The sequence below is a fragment of the Arachis duranensis genome, chromosome 10 (assembly GCF_000817695.3).
Source record: "Arachis duranensis cultivar V14167 chromosome 10, aradu.V14167.gnm2.J7QH, whole genome shotgun sequence".
Taxonomy (NCBI): Eukaryota; Viridiplantae; Streptophyta; class Magnoliopsida; order Fabales; family Fabaceae; genus Arachis; species Arachis duranensis.
In genome coordinates, this window is record NC_029781.3 from 6,522,775 (window position 1) to 6,539,997 (window position 17,223).

Below are 17,223 nucleotides of genomic sequence, written 5' to 3' on the forward strand. Positions count from 1 at the left end.
TAACATCAGGTCCCAAGTAATTATTCATTATGAAGTCAATTAGAAATTTGCAATCACTAATCACTGGATTAGTAGTTTTAGGAACATGCTTTCTCTCATAATAAATAGTTCCTTTCACATCCATGTGGGGGTGTGGATTCAATCACCTGTACAACAATTATTAAAAACTAATAACAATTTAGTAGGGAATCACAATTTAGGAATGCAGCTTATGCATTTATGAATCCCAATTGAGAAATAACATAAACATAATTCGTTAAATCATAAATGAAAACAAGGTTGTGCATGTAACAAGGAAGTGAAATAAAAATGATTGCATGAATAAGAACAGGCTAAGGAGAGAGAAAGGAACACTCACAGTGACAATGATGGCCGCAAGTACGATGAAACAAACCAACACTTCACAGAGGAAGCAGTTAAACACTATCACCCTTCACAAATGTGTGTGCGTTTTTATTTTTTACACGTTACTACTCCACTATGTCTTTTTAGTTATTATTATTATTATTATTGTTATTTATTTATTAATCAGAGTTCATATAATTTTTTTTCCCTTTGAACCTTTTTTTTGGTTTAAAGGGCCTCAACAACATTCCCAACACTTTAGCCTATTCGCAGATTCATTAACAAGTTAATATATATCAACTAATTGGCTAAAATTGACTATACTACAAGTTAATTTCCTAACGGAATCCATATTAATAATATTCACAATCATAAATATAAAATTAAAATATTATTACAATTATTATTTTTTGCACTCAATGTGTATGATGCATCCTATTAATTTATTATCTTTTAATTTTATTTTTCTGTTTAATGACATTGTTTCAGAGTTACTTTCCTGAGTAATAACATTCATGAATATATTTATAAAAAATTGGAGCAGCAAATTCAAGGATAGTTTATTCAACTCAAAATAGTTAAAAAATTACATTTTTAAGGACATCGAGAAACAATATATTCTTTTTACGGTATTTCAGATGTATGAGTGTGTATAAAGCACGAACACTTGTTTAATTGTCATGTTCGCGTGTCGAACACATTTCGGACACGCCATTCGTCTGACACTCATTCGAGACACATGTCTGTTGGGTTCAACTGTGTCTTAATAAAAAATAAAAAAATTTTCGCCGGATACACTTGGACACACTTAAATACTATCATGTGTCAGCGTATTCAGTCTTATTGTTAATATATATTCTTGAAATAAATTTAGATATTGTATATATTATTATTTATTAAAATAAAAAGATATTTTAAATAGTTAATATAATTAAAATAAGCCAGTAAAAATAATAAAAAAATTAATTTATATTTCAATATCAATAAATATCAAAATATCATTACGATTTATCTAAAAAAATACTTTATATTTTATATGTATGCATATCCCCATATCTTATAAGATTTTAAAATTCGCGTGTGAGCGTATCCCGTGTCGTGTCATGTCCGTATCAATCTCCGTGCATGAGTGCTAAATTATTTAAGAAAATAAAACTTATAAGATGCAGTTTTTGCAATAATGTATGCTAATGTCTAAATGTAATTCGAGAAAAGGTTTACTTTGCCCTTTCTAGGATCAACATTTCAAAACCACCCAAAAAAAAAACTGAAGTCATCAATTTAATTATATAATTAAATTTTATAGGCAAGTAATAAATTATAAACATGTAAAAAAGTTAAGATGAAGAGTCTACAGAAATGTGATTTTTATTTTGAAAAGCAAAATTAGTATCAATAAAAATAAGATATAAAAGCATGAAAAAAAATAATTTAAAGGAAATATGTAAAATACAATCAATCATTACAAATAACCAGAAATTGACAATTTGTTCTTTTAATTATAGGTTCTCATTCTAAGCACCAACATTGAAATGATCTTATTTCCATTGCTTAGGTACTCTCTTATTCTTGAAGAGTTTATACAATGGAGCACTATCAGTGAAGAGCCTTCTTCCATCCCATGATGTAGATTCATGTTTCCATGCAGGTCCAATAAGCCATGATGCAGCAACTCCACCAATTAACCCTCCTAACTGAAATAGAACATGTCAAAAAGTAGCATTAGCAAGGGTAAAAGAAACTAATTTTTGTATGGCCAACAACTGTGCTACCTAACTAAAGAAACTAAAAATCTGAAGGTACTTGGAAAAGGTTCATTGGTTGATTAACTATAAATTGCGGGATAAAAAAATGAGATATAAATCGGTGCAATACTTACATGTCCCCAATTGTCAATGCCCTTGGATAATATCCCAATGAGCTGCATCAGAAATGTGTGTCACCATTAGAACACAAAAGACCAGAAACATAAGTTACAGGCTTACAACAACCTCCCAATAAATCATAGAGTGATGATACAAGTCAATAGAAGAATAAGGTTCCCTAAGTCAGTAAAATTGCATGGAAAAAATCTCTCTCCCCAACACAAGCATATAAGTATATTACATATTTAAGCAAGTACATGTACATTCATGCATAAAAATCTGACCAAATATTAATGTCAGAGCAACAATTTAGCAGAATCAGAATTCAGAAGTGATCTGAGCATCTTAGCTCAGAACGAGAAAGCAGACGCTATCTGAAGATGAGTGATAATACAATCGAGAAGGATTAAATGAAAAGACACAGGGAAAGAAGACCCTTACCATATTGAGTGCAATTACATGTGCTATGTGCAGCAAATCTTCTTTACCACCTCCTACGATGTCCTTGTGCCTCAAGACAAACACTGCAACTGACCCAACCTGAATCGTGTAGCTAATTAGGAGATAGGTAAAAATAAAATTATAGCTTCAATTGTGGTTATCTATGTGTACAGCAGTAGAATAACAAGAAGGAAGTAGAGTGAATTTGCGACCAATATAATATTTAAAGAACTTACTAGTCCAAAAATTGCCCCGGATGCACCTACTGCAGGCATTCTGCAGAACCAATAACTCATAGCTGAACCTGATTTTCTAGAAATTGAGGAATCAGAATATTTGGAGGTAAGCAATTTCATCGGCTATTGTAGAGAGAATATAAACCGTTACTTGCAATTGCAGAGGCAAAGTATACTGCAAGAAATCTTTTAGGACCACTGAAGATCTCCACGGTAGGACCAACTGAGTTTAACGAATAACAATTGATCTGAAGAGAGTATGCAGTAAGTTTAATAAATGAACAAATGGGCTGTAACAAAACAAACTTCAAATAATTAAATTATATTTGACCCGACCAGGAGATGTCCAACGTTTGCATGCAGAAAGGAAGATGTGGCGAGTCTCCAAAATTGTCCTTTGTCAATCAGACTGTTTATCTAGTAACATACACACCGGACATGTAATACCTTACACAAAATTTAGGATGTTTTCATATTCTTAATTGCAACCTTACCTTCGCTCCCCATAACAAAAGCTTGCCTTGGGTTGCAAGTTGTACAATATAAAATCTGTGCAAGTAATAATTAAAATAATAAGATATCTACAAAGTATGACGATTTGCAGAAACACCAAGTTACTAACACTGTCTAATAAACTAGCAAACTATGTACAGCTATATGCACACAACAATGTAAAAGAAAATTCATGGGAATATGGTAATACTCACAAGACATTAGCAGCAAGGAGAATGTTTGTCCATTTCCTTCCATTAAATGGATTGTTTCCAGACATCTTGGAGTTAGACATCCCACCATTTCCAAAGTGTACTCCATGTCCTCCCCCATTAAAGAAAGAGAAACTAGTTGAACATGTGGAATTCAAATCATTGTTTGAAAGTTGAAGAAAATTTAGTCCTTTGAGTTTAAGGGAACTTTGGCACCATTTATCCTTCAATTTAAACAGTTGATCAAGAGAAGTGAGTTTCTGTTCAAGAAGAAAAAACACTAGAGTCATCAGGGTATGCTACCACAACATCAAAAGAAGATTGAGAAGCCACAAGAGGTTGCTCATTTTCATTAAGGCTGCTTTTGGTAGCTTGGATAGGACATTAATACAAAGAAAGAGATGCAAAATATAGCTCAATTCAGTATTTGTGTCTTGTCTCAGTTTCCAAAAGCAGCACTAAGGTACCAAAATAATAGACAAAACCAAACAAGGATCCATTATATTGGTACATTTCAACCACTATAGTAGCCTATGAGTCTATGACCTCTTTATCCTAAACGTATAATCAGCATAAGGAACTAGGACCCCATGATTATTCTAATTTCTAAACGAAATTCACCGAAAAGCAACATTTTTCAAACAGTATGACACTTATGACCTCAATTTCAGCAGGTTCCCATGATAAAAATGAAGTAATTACAAATTCTTCAGAGAAATCGAACAAAAACGCTGCGTAATTTGTTGCAAAAGTAAAAGAATAAGTTAAGAAGAGACCTTGAAACAGGAGTGAAGAAGGGCGTCAAGGCGGAGATGGTGGTTGGAGCAGTGGCGGAGAAGGTGGCCGGCGGCGGCGGTGGCGATGAGATCAAGTGGGTAAGGAGCTGCCTTGCAAACTGGCGACAGGAAAAGCTGAGGACCATTCACTCCTACCATTCTCTTTCCCACGCTCGTTTCTTACTTTTCTCTTTCTCTCATTTTCTCTTCTTTTTTCTTTTTATTTTTCTTTCTCTTTTTCGAAATTCACAGTTGTCTCAGAAATCTTCTTACGAAGAGAATATAAAAACAAAGTACATGCAATAAAATAAAATAAAAGAGAGACACAAAAATAAAAACAACTAAAAGTACTAGTATGAAATTACAACTTTACAATATTAGTAAGTTTTGAAAATATTCGTGCGCATGAATTGAATACACAAAAATAAGAAAATTAAATACTATAATAATAAACCAGGATGCAGGAGAAGTACTCTCTTTTGAAGTCTTCATCATCGCCATCATCAGAATCTTTCATAATAATCTAATTAAATACTATGCACCTTTGAGGCTATAAGATGAACAATTCTCTCCACCAAGAGCTAATAGTACCTGCATGGAATATACACTCCAAAGAAAAGCTTAATCAGTTAGGTTCATTAACGAGAGTTTGATTATTGTTATGTTAATTAATTAATTAATTTACCTCCATCATCATGAGCAGGAGCATTGTTATCTTGGTGATTAGAGTAATGTCTGTGAGTCCAATAATCCAAGATAGCACGAAGGGGGCTACTGATCGAAGCAATTTGTCTCAAAATCCAGTTGAAGCTAATAAAACTCTGCTGCTCATTATTATTAATATTATGATTATGATTATTATTCTGATTCTCACTCGCCGCAACAGGAGGAAGCTCATAGCGGCAGACAGGGCAGGTATTATGGATGCGCAGCCATGGCAGAATGCAATCGCAATGGTAGAAATGCTTGCACGGCAACTCCCTCACTTCTCCATCTACCTCAAATTCATCTTTGCATATTGCACAGTTCGGATCACTAGCCAATTGTTCTCGCGCCAGCCTCACCACCGGCAACGCTGCGATGGCCGAAGACGAAGCCGGAGGCGGGCCCGGCCGGTTGTTATTATTCTCGACCAAATTTTGAATGAATTGATCAATCGGATCGCTGTTATTGTTGGCTTGCGGTTGCGGCTGCAGCGGTGGAGGCATAAGTCTCTGTGGACCGTTGTTATTTGGCCTCACGAATCTGAGAGTAATCCAAGCTCGTGGATCTTGTTGATTTTCTAGTGTTTGTTCTTCTTCTCCTTCCCATCGGTTATGATTGTGTTGAGGTGGATGGAGAATGAGAGCGAGGCCATTCAATAGCTGAGAAGCTGGTGAAGGTTCCAAATTGTTGTTGTTGGTGAAGAGAAACCTTGTTGGCCTTGTTATGTCAAGCTCGTAACGGAGTCTATTGAAGCAATAAGGGCAGAGAGAACCGTTTGGATAGGTAGCAGGTATTCTCACTGTTCGTTGGCAGTTAAGGCACCAGAAACAGTGGAAACTTCTTGTTCTTCGGACTCCATTCACGATCACTCGAGGACGCCCTGTTAAGGACATGTATGTATGCAAGCAAAATGGAGAATGGAGGAAGAACCAGAATCAATAATAAGGTGGACCTATTTACATGTATATATAGGTGAAGGAAAAGTTAGATTGGTGCCATAAGAAAGGGATTCCTTTGATGATGATAATGGTTTTTGATTTCTTTCATCTATGTCTATGGGTTTTAGTTTTTTGTAGCTGCTGGCTTGCTTTACTTGAGAAGGACACAAACTGTGTGTCCTCTTCACAAGCAAGGCAAATGATTTATTGCTTTGCATGCATGTTTTACATTCCCAAATTATTGGTTCTTCTGATAACAACCTTGAATGGGAAGAAAAGACTCGGCTAATTAAACTACTAATAAGGATTCTTTCATTTTATTTTATTGGCCCAGCCTGATAAAAAACTATATACACAATATTTTTGGGGAATGAGGCGGCTGAGTCGACCCGGCGAGTGAACTCAGCTGGTTAGAGTATAATGAATTGACTTGGCCTTTGGGATTGGGTTGTTGGCTTGTTGGGTCTCAAGTGTCCAGAGTGGGCTATCTACACCCTCAGCACCCCATCCCCTCTCTCTCTTCCTCTTTCGCTTTCTCTCTCTACTAACTTTCTAGAGAGAGACGCCCTCTCCTCACTCATGAACATTTTCTAACCAAAATCCAATCACAATTTTCTGTCCATCCAAACGCACCACCAACAATGTCTCACGCGGTGTTTCACACGGCGCAAATCATGCCTATGAACTCACATGTCAACGCCAACACCTTGTCCTCTAAACCTTCCCTTCCGCCTCTTCCCTTTATCCACCACCGCCGTCGCCGCTTCCTGCCGATTAGGGCCTCGGCGTCCCCCGCCGAGGTGGACAGCGACTCCGTCTCTATGCTAGAGCGCTGCTTTGCGGCTCCCGCGGCTTCGAATTCTTCGTCTCCTTCTTCCTCGGCTTCGTTGGGTCCGGTTATGAAGGGGCAGTACGGTTCCCTTGGCGCCGTGACGCTTGAGAAATCCAAGCTTGACACGACGCAAAAGCAAACCAAGTCGAGCCCTGAGGTTTGTGCTTTTTCTTTGTTTCTCTTGCAACGGAAAATTAGGGTTGAATTCGAAACACTTCTTGTTCGGTTTTGGATAGTTGAAACGGAAAGTAGAAGGAAATCAATAAAAGAATGCTTAGCTATGCTGTTTCTCTATTTACAGTGCTATTTCAGCTACGTAGTTGTGTCTTCTACGTGCTTATAAGGAAGGAAACTAATATATGTACTTAAGCAGCTTCAGAATTCAACACACTGATGATAGAAGCGTCATTTCTGTGTTTTCTTTCTTCCCTTTTTTCCAGTTAACTATTTTATTTATAGTGTCTTGTTATTAGCTTTAACGTCTTACTCATGAGTGGTGTCTGATAGTTATGTGGTGGATGTGGGCTGTGGTTTAACGAGTGAGTCTTTGTGCTGTTATTTGCAAGTTAGTATCTGCGAATTCATTTTTTATTTTTTTATTTTCCTTCGGCAGCTAGATGTTGGGGGAGGTAGTGGAGGTATTGGAAAGAAAATCAATCATGGTGGTGGTGACGGAGGCGATGATGATGGTGATGATGATGATTACTTTGATGACTTTGATGATGGTGATGAGGGAGATGAAGGCGGATTGTTTAGGAGACGAATACTTCTTGAAGAGGTTAGAAATCTCATTTGTGCTATCTAAGAGTGTTTTCTGGCAATAACAAATCTTTTTAAGAGTCTGTCCTCATTTTAGAATATATGCAAAACCTGTAATGTCTTTCTCCTTGTTGCAGCTATTTGATCGTAAATTTGTGGATGCTGTGTTAAATGAATGGCAAAAGACGATTATGGATTTGCCTGCTGGGTTTCGGCAGGCTTATGAATTGGTATTATGCTTTTCAGGTTATGTTTAGACTATGAAGTATAGGTCTATATGCAGGAACTGACAAAAATTTTAATTTTAGGGATTGGTTAGCTCAGCTCAAATGGTAAAATTCCTTGCAATCAATGCCAGGCCAACCACTAGTAGGTTTATTTCACGAGCACTACCACAAGGAATATCAAGGGCTTTCATTGGCAGGTAATCTCAGCTATGGCCTCTTGGAATCTTTTGGAATTTTCTTTACAATAAGCTAGAAAATATATGAAAGAAAGTCCTCTGATAAAAACCTTAGTATATTTACAATTTTACATGGGATTTGAAGGTAAGGTTAGGTTTTCGATCAACTAAAAGAAGTACAAACCTTTGTTTTTTCTCCCTCCTGAAAGAACAAGAAGGCTATATTTCTGTGCTAGTGGGGTTAAGTGGTCTGTTAGGTATCTAATTTTCGAATTCAGGTGATGTATGTGGGAGCATGAAATATATGTCCTCTCATGTCGCTAGTAAAACTCGGAAATCATGTTTATCTTCAATGTGCTGCTAATTTATGAAATGGAAATTAATATGTTGAACTTCCTTTATAAGCTGTATAGCCTGATATATCAATGATGTACTGTGCAGGTTGCTTGCAGATCCTGCATTCATGTATAGGTTTCTATTAGAGGAAGCTGCTACAATAGGTTGCTCAGTGTGGTGGGAACTTAAAAATCGGAAGGATAGGTGTGTTTGTTATCTTAAAATGATTTGAAGGTTTATCTGTATTCTCATCAATGAATTGAAGTGATAATGGTTAAATTTAATTTGACTCTCTAGGATAAAGCAGGAGTGGGATCTTGCACTAATCAATGTGCTGACAGTAGCAGCATGCAATGCAGTAGTTGTTTGGTCGCTTGCTCCTTGTCGATCATATGGCAATACATTTAAATTTGATCTACAAAATACATTGCAGAAGCTTCCAAACAACATATTTGAAAAGAGCTATCCACTAAGGGAATTTGACTTGCAAAAGAGAATCCAATGCTTTTTGTTCAAGGCTGCTGAGTTGTGCATGGTTGGTTTAAGCACTGGTGCAGTACAGGGTGCCTTGTCTAACTCTCTGGCCCGGAAAAAGGAGGGAAGGTATGCAGGGTTGAAGCCCACCTTATTTTCATCAGCTTCAGAAATGAGTTTTACTTGTAACTGATAAAATTATGAGTGTTAAATGCTAATTTTATCTTTTGATGTGTTGTGCCTGAATGGCAGGTTATCTGTGACAGTCCCAAGTGTGAGCAGCAATGCACTTGGTTATGGTGCTTTTCTTGGAATCTATGCTAATCTGAGATATCAACTTCTATGTGGATTTGATAGAGCAATGGTTAGCCATTTTGATGTCATTGGAGTCGCACTGTTCTTCAGCACAGCCTTGAGGTGTGCTTTTCCCCCCATTGAGTTATTCATCTCCCCAATACCAGTTTACCATGTGGTCATTATGTACTTATTCATGAATATGGCCTTTCTCCTCTGAATTTTATGCAGGGTCATGAACGTTCAATTAGGAGAAACTTCCAGGCGAGCCTGGCTTGGAGTGGAGGCAGATCCGCTTGCTCACTCGGATGAACTTTTGAAGAAAGTTTACAGCAGGCCTTCCGAAAATGTAGAAAAACAGTCCTCAAGATGGTTTATATCTAAGAATGCACTTGTTTCAGGCCTTGGACTACTGGGCATCAAACAAGAGAATGCAGGTTCTGTTGGTGATGGACAATCGTCAGCCCCTAAAGCTCGAAGAAAAAGGATTGTACGGAAGAAGGTTGCTGCAGGAACAGCTTAGTTTCTTCAAATGTAAACGTAGGCATTATCCAATTTTGCTGTTTGTCATTGTTAGCTACTGCTCGGGTGTCCCTGCGGTTTCAGGCTCTGCATACTCTGGAACCTGGAGGGGTTTGAGTGTGACTAGTGGCCCCAAATTTTTCATCACGCTAAAGCTTGAGGGGGTTTTATTGTTTTCAAATTTTTTTCCCGGATTTTTATATCCATATTGTGTTTCCTATCCGAAACTTGTAGTAATATTTTGAATCTCAAATAAAGTAGAGCTAGTTCTTTTCCCCTTTGATCGAAACACTTCCGTTCAATCGTTCAACCATACAACAATTGATATTTCATATTTCAAGAGTAGAGCTCTTATGTTTCAGTAAACAAGTGTCAAGTAATACCAGCTTAGATAAATAAATGCATAGAAATGTCGGTGATAAAACATAGCTGAGCATATAAAGTTCCGTCGTTCTTTTTTTATTATTGTTGTTTTTTTCCTTTTTATCATCATTCCTAAGTCCAATTTGAATATTAGATGGTGCAGGTAAAGTGTAATGAAAATTGGTAAATTCGAAGTGTAATTACACAAGGGAATGAAAAGCGTGTGCAGCAGTGGCAGGTAGGTGAGAATTTATATTTGTATCAATTTTACGTTTATGAGTAAATATATATTTTTTATGATATGAATTTTTTTTATTCTTTTTCTACTTTTTATTCATTAATTGTAATATAAAAACAATTATAATGCATAAAATATGTACAAAAGATGAGAAGAATATGTACATAACATTCCTCTCGCTTGAAGTATAGTTGGGGCGGTTTTACAATTAAAAAAAAGATCTATTAAGTAGCAACAGCCAAGTGAATTAATAACGCAATCCATCACATCCTCCAAAACCCCACTTATCCAAAACCACACATTGCGAACCAGTTGAAGGGAAGGTGAGGCATCTCAATCGGTATTCATGGGTATGAATATGACGGCGAACTTCATGATCTCCGGCCTACAATACTGGCTAGTTAACCACCCAACCATCCTCAACTTCCAATGGGACCCACCTCAAACCCCGTTCTCCTCCACCATGTTCCTGTCGGCGGCAGTTCTATCCTACCTATCCCTGATCCTCATCCTCTCCGTCCTCCCTCTTCCGCCACTCTCCCCGAATCTCTTAAAGCCACTCACGGCACTCCACAATCTCAGCCTCCTCATCCTCTCCCTCGCCATGTCCCTTGGCTGCGCCCTCACCACACTCTCCCACACCCCTCACCTCAACTGGGCCATCTGCTTCCCTCCAAACACCAGGCCCAATGGGCCTCTCTTCTTTTGGGCCTACGTCTTCTACCTCTCCAAGATCCTCGAGTTCCTGGACACGCTCTTCATCGTTCTCTCCCGCTCCTTCGCGCGCCTCACGTTCCTCCACGTGTACCACCACGCCACCGTGCTCGTCATGTGCTACCTCTGGCTCCAAACTTCGCAGTCTCTGTTCCCGGTGGCGCTCGTGACCAACGCCTCCGTGCACGTGCTCATGTACGGCTACTACTTCCTCAGCGGGCTAGGGATCCGACCGCGGTGGAAGCGCGCCGTGACGGATTGCCAGATCGTGCAGTTCGTGTTCAGCTTCGCCGTCTCAGGTTTGATGCTGTACCAGCACTTCTACGGGTCCGGTTGCTCCGGGATCTGGGGTTGGTGCTTCAATGCGGTTTTCAATGCTTCTCTTTTAGCCCTGTTCGTTGACTTTCATCTCAAGAGTTATGCTAAGAACAAGAACAAGAAGATTAAACACTCATAATCACTTACCAATTTGAGTTGATTTAGTGATTCGCTAATTAGTTCGATTAAACCGTATCAGAAATTCGAATCTTACTTTATGTATGCATCAAATTCTTGAAGTTTTGATGCGCGAGGCATTAGCCATTCACCAGTTGACACTAAAAAGAACACTCATAATAACTATTTTTTCATTTCCATTTTCATTCTTGAAACAACATTGTTTATTTTTTGTGGTGATTGTTGATCACAAATTAATCCTATCAATAAGACTAGTCATTAATTAATACATATTTCTAATGCTCAAATTTTGAATTGTTGTACATCCCTTTCATATACAGAATGAAAGCCGCACCTACCTTCTGCATGGCAAGCAAATAAGCATGAAACTAACTTAAATGTAACGAGTGGTTGGCTTATGGGTAAATAACTTAGATATATCTACCCTATACCCGCTTATAAATAATAAAAATAATTCCGCTATGTTACCATATGGTAACGTATTTCTACCAACTTTTGTCAATTTTTATTTATGATTGTATTTAATGAGAGTATTTTTATAGATGTGTTTAATAAAAATATTTTTTTTATAACAGTGTCTAATAAAAATATCTTTATATATGTATTTTTTAAATGTATTTTCTTACACATATGTTTAAAATATAATAATTAATTATTATTGACAATAAATCCATAAATAGTATATTGATCCTTATACTTTTCCTAATAAAAAATAAACGAGTATGTTGGGCCTATGCCGTACAAATATTTATACCAACTTTGTTCATTGGACAAAATTTGTGGACTCCATCATCATCTCTACTCACTTGACTCATTCACTATTAATATTCAATACACATGCTTCCGGTTCTTTTAGAAAAACATTTAAGTTGATCATTATGCACAACTACTCATCATTTTACACTTAATAATACATGAACTTTAACCAGAGCTAGCTATATTCAAATGATGAGTCCTTATTAATTAGGTATATGTCCTGCAACATTATTAGTGAAACTAGCTAGGAGAAACCGTAGGGGACTAGGGACCCAAGACTGAAAATCAAGGATCACCCAACCTCATAAACGTTGCATTTTTTGTTTTGTATAAGATGCTTCATATACAACCTCTGTCGGTACCTAAGTTTTAAATACCTCTAACTAATTGCTAATCATGACTAATGTTATTTAATTATATTATAGTCTATAGTATATAGTATATATCCACTTTAATCATTTGTGTATTTTTATGTACAAATTAAAGAGAGATTGTGTGTCCAACTACTATTATACATACTTATTATTACCTGTGACCTCTGCAGATAGAAGAACGCACCCAACGCAGTTAGTTGGTGTTGATAACTAAATGAAAAGCCATTCAATTTTCTTTCTCTGAACCCTGATAGAGATTATAAATCGACAAATGGACAGGTGTAACTAGATTTTCTCCCATAACTGAGTGTATCGCATAACCATTGAACGCTGCACAAGTGTGCAATGTATATCATTAATAATGGTTGAGATAAAAAAGAGATACATGTATCCCTGTTAAGTGTTAACCAATCACCACTCTCATTATTTCTATATATACCTTGTTTGTTTTTCTGTTTTCTTTCTTTTTTTAGCATGTTGTGAATATAATCATATATATAGAACGTGTATGTTGACGATTTCTAAAAGGGGAGTTCTATAGTGGTATTAGTTTTAACGATTAAATGTGGCATAACTTTGATTTACAAGTAAAATATTGATATATAACAAGAAAATTAAATTTAGGCCAAAATGATTCTCTCTCTCTTATAATTTCTTATTATTATTTTTAACAAAATAATTTTTTATAATTATAAAAAATAATTTAATATTATTTTTTTGAAATTATTTTTTATAATTATAAAAAATTATTTTGATAAAAATAATCACAAAAAATTATAAAAAAATATTTTAATCTTAAATTTATTTTTTTTTACTATATGTCAATCTTTAATTTGTAAGTCAAATTTATGTAATTCTTAACTATCAAAATTAATACCACCACAAAACTCCCCTTCTAAAATCTATATGTATAAAGTTTGATGTATCTCATTCTAGTTACATGCATGAAGAAATGTATGTGCAAATAATTGAAAACTAAGTTGACGTGGCAATAACAATGACAGGGTGAAATAAAGAGGCGATGAGATTGGCACCTTCATTGGCAGTGGCAGTGGCAGTGACAATGGGAAGTCATGCTCCTATCTATCAAGACTGTTACCATTTATTAAGAGCAAGCAACATTCAATATAGCGAAGTGATCTCTGTTTCGTACAGCTGGCACTTAAATGGGACCTTCTACACCAGTATTTTATTATTTAAACATCTAGTTATATGTATTATCAATTTATCACAACTAATATTACTTATTTATTCTTCTTAATTAATTTTAAATGACTAATAACTAATTTGAGAGCATGTTATATGTATGACTCCTCATTCCATATATCATTCACCAGCTATATAGTAGCTAGCTTGGGTGTGAAAGAAAAAGAAAAGAAGAAGAATGAGTAACATATTGGCAGCATTAGAGTACTGGTTAGTGAACCACCCTACAATCAAGAACTTCACATGGACGCCAGGGAAAACCATGGCCTCAACTCCACAGTTTCTGTGCTTCACAATCCTCTCCTACCTGTCCTCCATCTTCATCTTCCCTCAGATGAAATCCCTGCCGTCCATCCCCCAATCATTCCTGAGGCCAATCTCAGCCGTCCACAACACATCCCTCCTCCTCCTCTCCTTCGTAATGGCCCTTGGCTGCCTCCTCTCCACCATCTCCCATGCACCTCACGTCCACTGGGTCATCTGCTTCCCACCGCAAACCAAGCCCACTGGGCCCATCTTCTTTTGGGCCTACATCTTCTACCTCTCCAAGATCCTTGAGTTCATGGACACACTCCTCATCATCCTCAGCAACTCCATCCAACGGCTCTCGTTTCTCCACGTGTACCACCACTCCAACGTGGTCATCATGTGCTACATATGGTTGCAAACCTCGCAAACACTCTTCCCGGCGGTGCTCTTTACCAACGCCTCCGTGCATGTGCTAATGTACGCCTACTACTTATCGTGCGCGCTAGGAGTGAGACCTAAGTGGAAGAAGCTTGTGACGAATATCCAGATCATGCAGTTCTACTCCAGCTTCGTTGTTCTGAGTTTGATGCTTTACTACCACTTCACGGGTTCAGGGTGCTCTGGTGTTTGGGGTTGGACCTTCAATGTCGTTTTCTATTCCTCTCTTTTGGTCTTGTTCGTTGACTTTCACAAAAAGAATTATGGTAGTACTGCAAACTCCCAGAAAAAGTTTACTCTCAACAACGTTAAGCATGATTATTCCAAGGACTTATTTTGTGCTTATCACATCTCATGATGTTAGTATTAGTCTTAATTTAATTGTACCATGCATTGTCTTATTTTATTAATGTTTGGTCTATATAGAATTAGGGTAAAGTACTATTTTTATTCTTAACGTTCGGGTTAAATTTTAATTTAGTGATTAAAGTTTTAAAAGTTATATTTTTATTTTTGTTCTAAAAAGTTTTAAAAAAAAGTTCAATGTTAAATGACGTGTACATTAATAATATTGTTGTTAAGTTATATCTTTTTTTATGTGTTAAAAAACATAACCAAAATTTTTTTTTATAACACTTCTTTTTCTTAATTTTTTTTTATACAAAACTTCAAATCCTAATCGTTGGCAGATTAATTATTTTATTTACACACTGAAATCGAATGCTATTAATTTTTCAACATGTAAATTGTTTGTGTCAAATTTAATTATAGAACAATATTAAACCTATTTAAAAATTTTTTGAATTGAAATAGAATGTTTGGACATTTTTAAAATTGAAATATAACGTTTGAAATATCAAAGATCAAATTAAAATTCAATATAAATATTAAAAACTAAAATAATACTTTATCCATACTATTATTATATAGTGTCTAGCTTATCATTATTATAGTTACAAATTTTGCTGTTTTTGTTTCTAATAAGATAGGATTGCATGGAGAAAATTGTTATTGCGAACATCGGTATCAAAGATGGAATTGTATATTTAAATTTACAGAAAAGCTTCGCATACAAGCGATTAAGGCTTACAAGCTTTACAAGTCCAAAAAATAACTTCTCCCTAAAACGTGCTCCTAATGTTACGTATCTTTCACGCGCTATATAATAAAACGCGCGAATATATAACTTCCAATTTTCAAAAGATTTTGTTTCCTTCTTCGTTCTCCTTCTTGCCAAATTTCTTCGTTCTCCTTCTCGCGTGTCTTTCCTTGCCTTTTGGATTGTTCTTTTCCCTGCGTTTATCACTCATTTGTTCTTCGTTATTGACGTGAGTTTCTCTTTCTGTAGCTCTAGGTTCGTTTTTTTTCGATTTTCTAGTTTCTGAAATCAAAGTTTGAACTCGTTTTGAAGATAATGGATGATTCAACCTCAGATTGTCAGCTGAATCAGGGCGAAGTGGATTTTGAATTTGAATCTAACGAAGTTCATAAGGTTTGATTTATATTTAGCTTATTACGATTACTCTGAATTTGATGCAGTTATTCGTCTACGATTGTCTAGCTGAATAATTTGTAAACATTGACTGTGAAATTAATGCGTGAACATAAATCTGTGGATTGAATCTAATGTACTAGTTTTGATTAATTATCTGCAATTTATAGCAGATGCTCGGGTGTAGATCAGAATTTTTTGGGTGTATTTTAGGATAAGTGTGGGTGTATTTACAGTTTATGGCTTTTTTTGTTATTTAAGTTGAGTTGTTGTCGTTCGGGTGTAGATAAAAAATTATTGGGTGTATTTTTAGTTTTTGACATGGTGTATTCTGTAGCCTTTCTGTGTTGTTGATGACCAATTTGTTCCGAAGATTCGAATGACTTTTACCACCCTTGAAGATGCTGGAAAATTTTACAGGGACTACGCCAAGGCTGCAGATTTTTCTACAAGAGTTCGGAGCACAAATAAGAAGAGAAACGAGATTAAGAATCAATTGATTACATGTAGCAGAGAGGGAAAATAGAAATCTAAAATATCTCCGACCGAGAAGACAAATCCCACAGCTGGTTTAAACTGTCCTGCAAGAATTTATATACACACATTGAAGGATGTTGGTGCTTGGATCATTTCAAAGGTTGTGCTGCATCATTCACACCCTTGCTGTCCAAGTAAAGCAGAGATGCTCAAACAGCACAGGGAACTAAGCATGTCCATTCGTCGTACAATAGAGAATAACGAGGAGGCTGGTATTAGACCAAGCAAAACTTACCAATCATTTGTTGCGGCAGCCAGGGGTCACTGCGAGTTAAATTTTATTGAAAATGATGTGAGGAATTACATTACGAGAGAAGTGCAGAATGTTTCTGAACAAGAAGATGCAAAGGAATTCGGAAAATATTTGTTAAGAATGAAAGAGAAGAATTAGAATTTCTTTTTTGAGCTTGAACTCGAGGATGATCAATCCATTAAGCTGGCTTTTTGGACCGATGCAAGAAGTAGAGATACCTTTAAGTATTTCGGAGATGTTATTTCATTTGACACAACCTACAATACAAACAGGTAATAAACTGTCCATGTTTACGATGCTAAATTAATGTTGTTTTATGAATCTACTGCAAAGGTGTATATTGGATGTTTTTGGGTGTATAAAATCATTTTTAGGTGTACGTAATGATTTTTCACTTTGTACTATGGTAATTTATTTCAGGTATCATTTGGTTTATGGTTCTTTTGTCGGGGTGAATCACCACGATCAGTCAACACTTCTTGGATGCTCTTTGATGAAAAACGAAGAAATTGAATCA

At 36.2% G+C, this 17,223-nt stretch overlaps 6 protein-coding genes across 7 annotated transcripts in view; 3 read left to right on the forward strand and 3 right to left on the reverse strand.

The window, feature by feature from the left end:
- Window positions 1-453, reverse strand: part of LOC107468771 (increased DNA methylation 3-like) — a 1,989-nt gene extending 1,536 nt beyond the window's left edge. Inside the window, 3 exon segments of the mRNA XM_016088135.3 lie at window position 1; window positions 3-146; window positions 359-453. The exon segment at window position 1 is cut by the window's left edge and continues 790 nt beyond it. Coding sequence (XP_015943621.2) covers window position 1; window positions 3-124 — 123 coding nt within the window. The 5' untranslated portion in view covers window positions 125-146; window positions 359-453.
- A 1,301-nt stretch (window positions 454-1,754) lies between these two features.
- LOC107468827 (RHOMBOID-like protein 10, chloroplastic) lies at window positions 1,755-4,651 on the reverse strand. Of its 2 annotated transcripts, none has more exons than XM_016088204.3 (9): window positions 4,368-4,651; window positions 3,595-3,815; window positions 3,382-3,436; window positions 3,224-3,304; window positions 3,039-3,135; window positions 2,888-2,955; window positions 2,652-2,750; window positions 2,225-2,266; window positions 1,755-2,039 (listed from the first exon to the last, which is right to left on the reverse strand). In XM_016088204.3, the coding sequence occupies exons 1-9, from the start codon at window positions 4,524-4,526 to the stop codon at window positions 1,884-1,886; spliced, it is 978 nt and encodes a 325-aa protein (XP_015943690.1). In that variant the 5' UTR covers window positions 4,527-4,651; the 3' UTR covers window positions 1,755-1,883. The 2 variants fall into 2 exon arrangements, with proteins under 2 accessions (XP_015943690.1, XP_015943689.1); XM_016088203.3 differs by having other exon boundaries at window positions 3,595-3,851; window positions 4,368-4,649.
- Window positions 4,652-4,824: 173 nt separating this feature from the next.
- Window positions 4,825-6,297, reverse strand: LOC107468794 (E3 ubiquitin-protein ligase RING1). Its single transcript, XM_016088155.3, has 2 exons — window positions 5,053-6,297; window positions 4,825-4,958 (listed from the first exon to the last, which is right to left on the reverse strand). Exons 1-2 carry the CDS (start codon window positions 5,963-5,965, stop codon window positions 4,918-4,920), a joined length of 954 nt encoding a protein of 317 aa, XP_015943641.1. The 5' UTR covers window positions 5,966-6,297; the 3' UTR covers window positions 4,825-4,917.
- A 175-nt stretch (window positions 6,298-6,472) lies between these two features.
- On the forward strand, window positions 6,473-9,919 carry LOC107468807 (protein RETICULATA-RELATED 1, chloroplastic). Its single transcript, XM_016088169.3, has 8 exons — window positions 6,473-6,999; window positions 7,456-7,620; window positions 7,739-7,831; window positions 7,910-8,025; window positions 8,446-8,544; window positions 8,638-8,943; window positions 9,067-9,231; window positions 9,340-9,919. Exons 1-8 carry the CDS (start codon window positions 6,652-6,654, stop codon window positions 9,629-9,631), a joined length of 1,584 nt encoding a protein of 527 aa, XP_015943655.1. The 5' UTR covers window positions 6,473-6,651; the 3' UTR covers window positions 9,632-9,919.
- A 501-nt stretch (window positions 9,920-10,420) lies between these two features.
- On the forward strand, window positions 10,421-11,672 carry LOC107468789 (elongation of fatty acids protein 3-like). The gene has a single exon (XM_016088151.3). The coding sequence runs from the start codon at window positions 10,578-10,580 to the stop codon at window positions 11,400-11,402; it is 825 nt and encodes a 274-aa protein (XP_015943637.1). The 5' UTR covers window positions 10,421-10,577; the 3' UTR covers window positions 11,403-11,672.
- A 2,149-nt stretch (window positions 11,673-13,821) lies between these two features.
- LOC107468792 (elongation of fatty acids protein 3-like) lies at window positions 13,822-14,926 on the forward strand. The gene has a single exon (XM_016088153.3). The coding sequence runs from the start codon at window positions 13,916-13,918 to the stop codon at window positions 14,780-14,782; it is 867 nt and encodes a 288-aa protein (XP_015943639.1). The 5' UTR covers window positions 13,822-13,915; the 3' UTR covers window positions 14,783-14,926.
- Window positions 14,927-17,223: the final 2,297 nt, after the last annotated feature.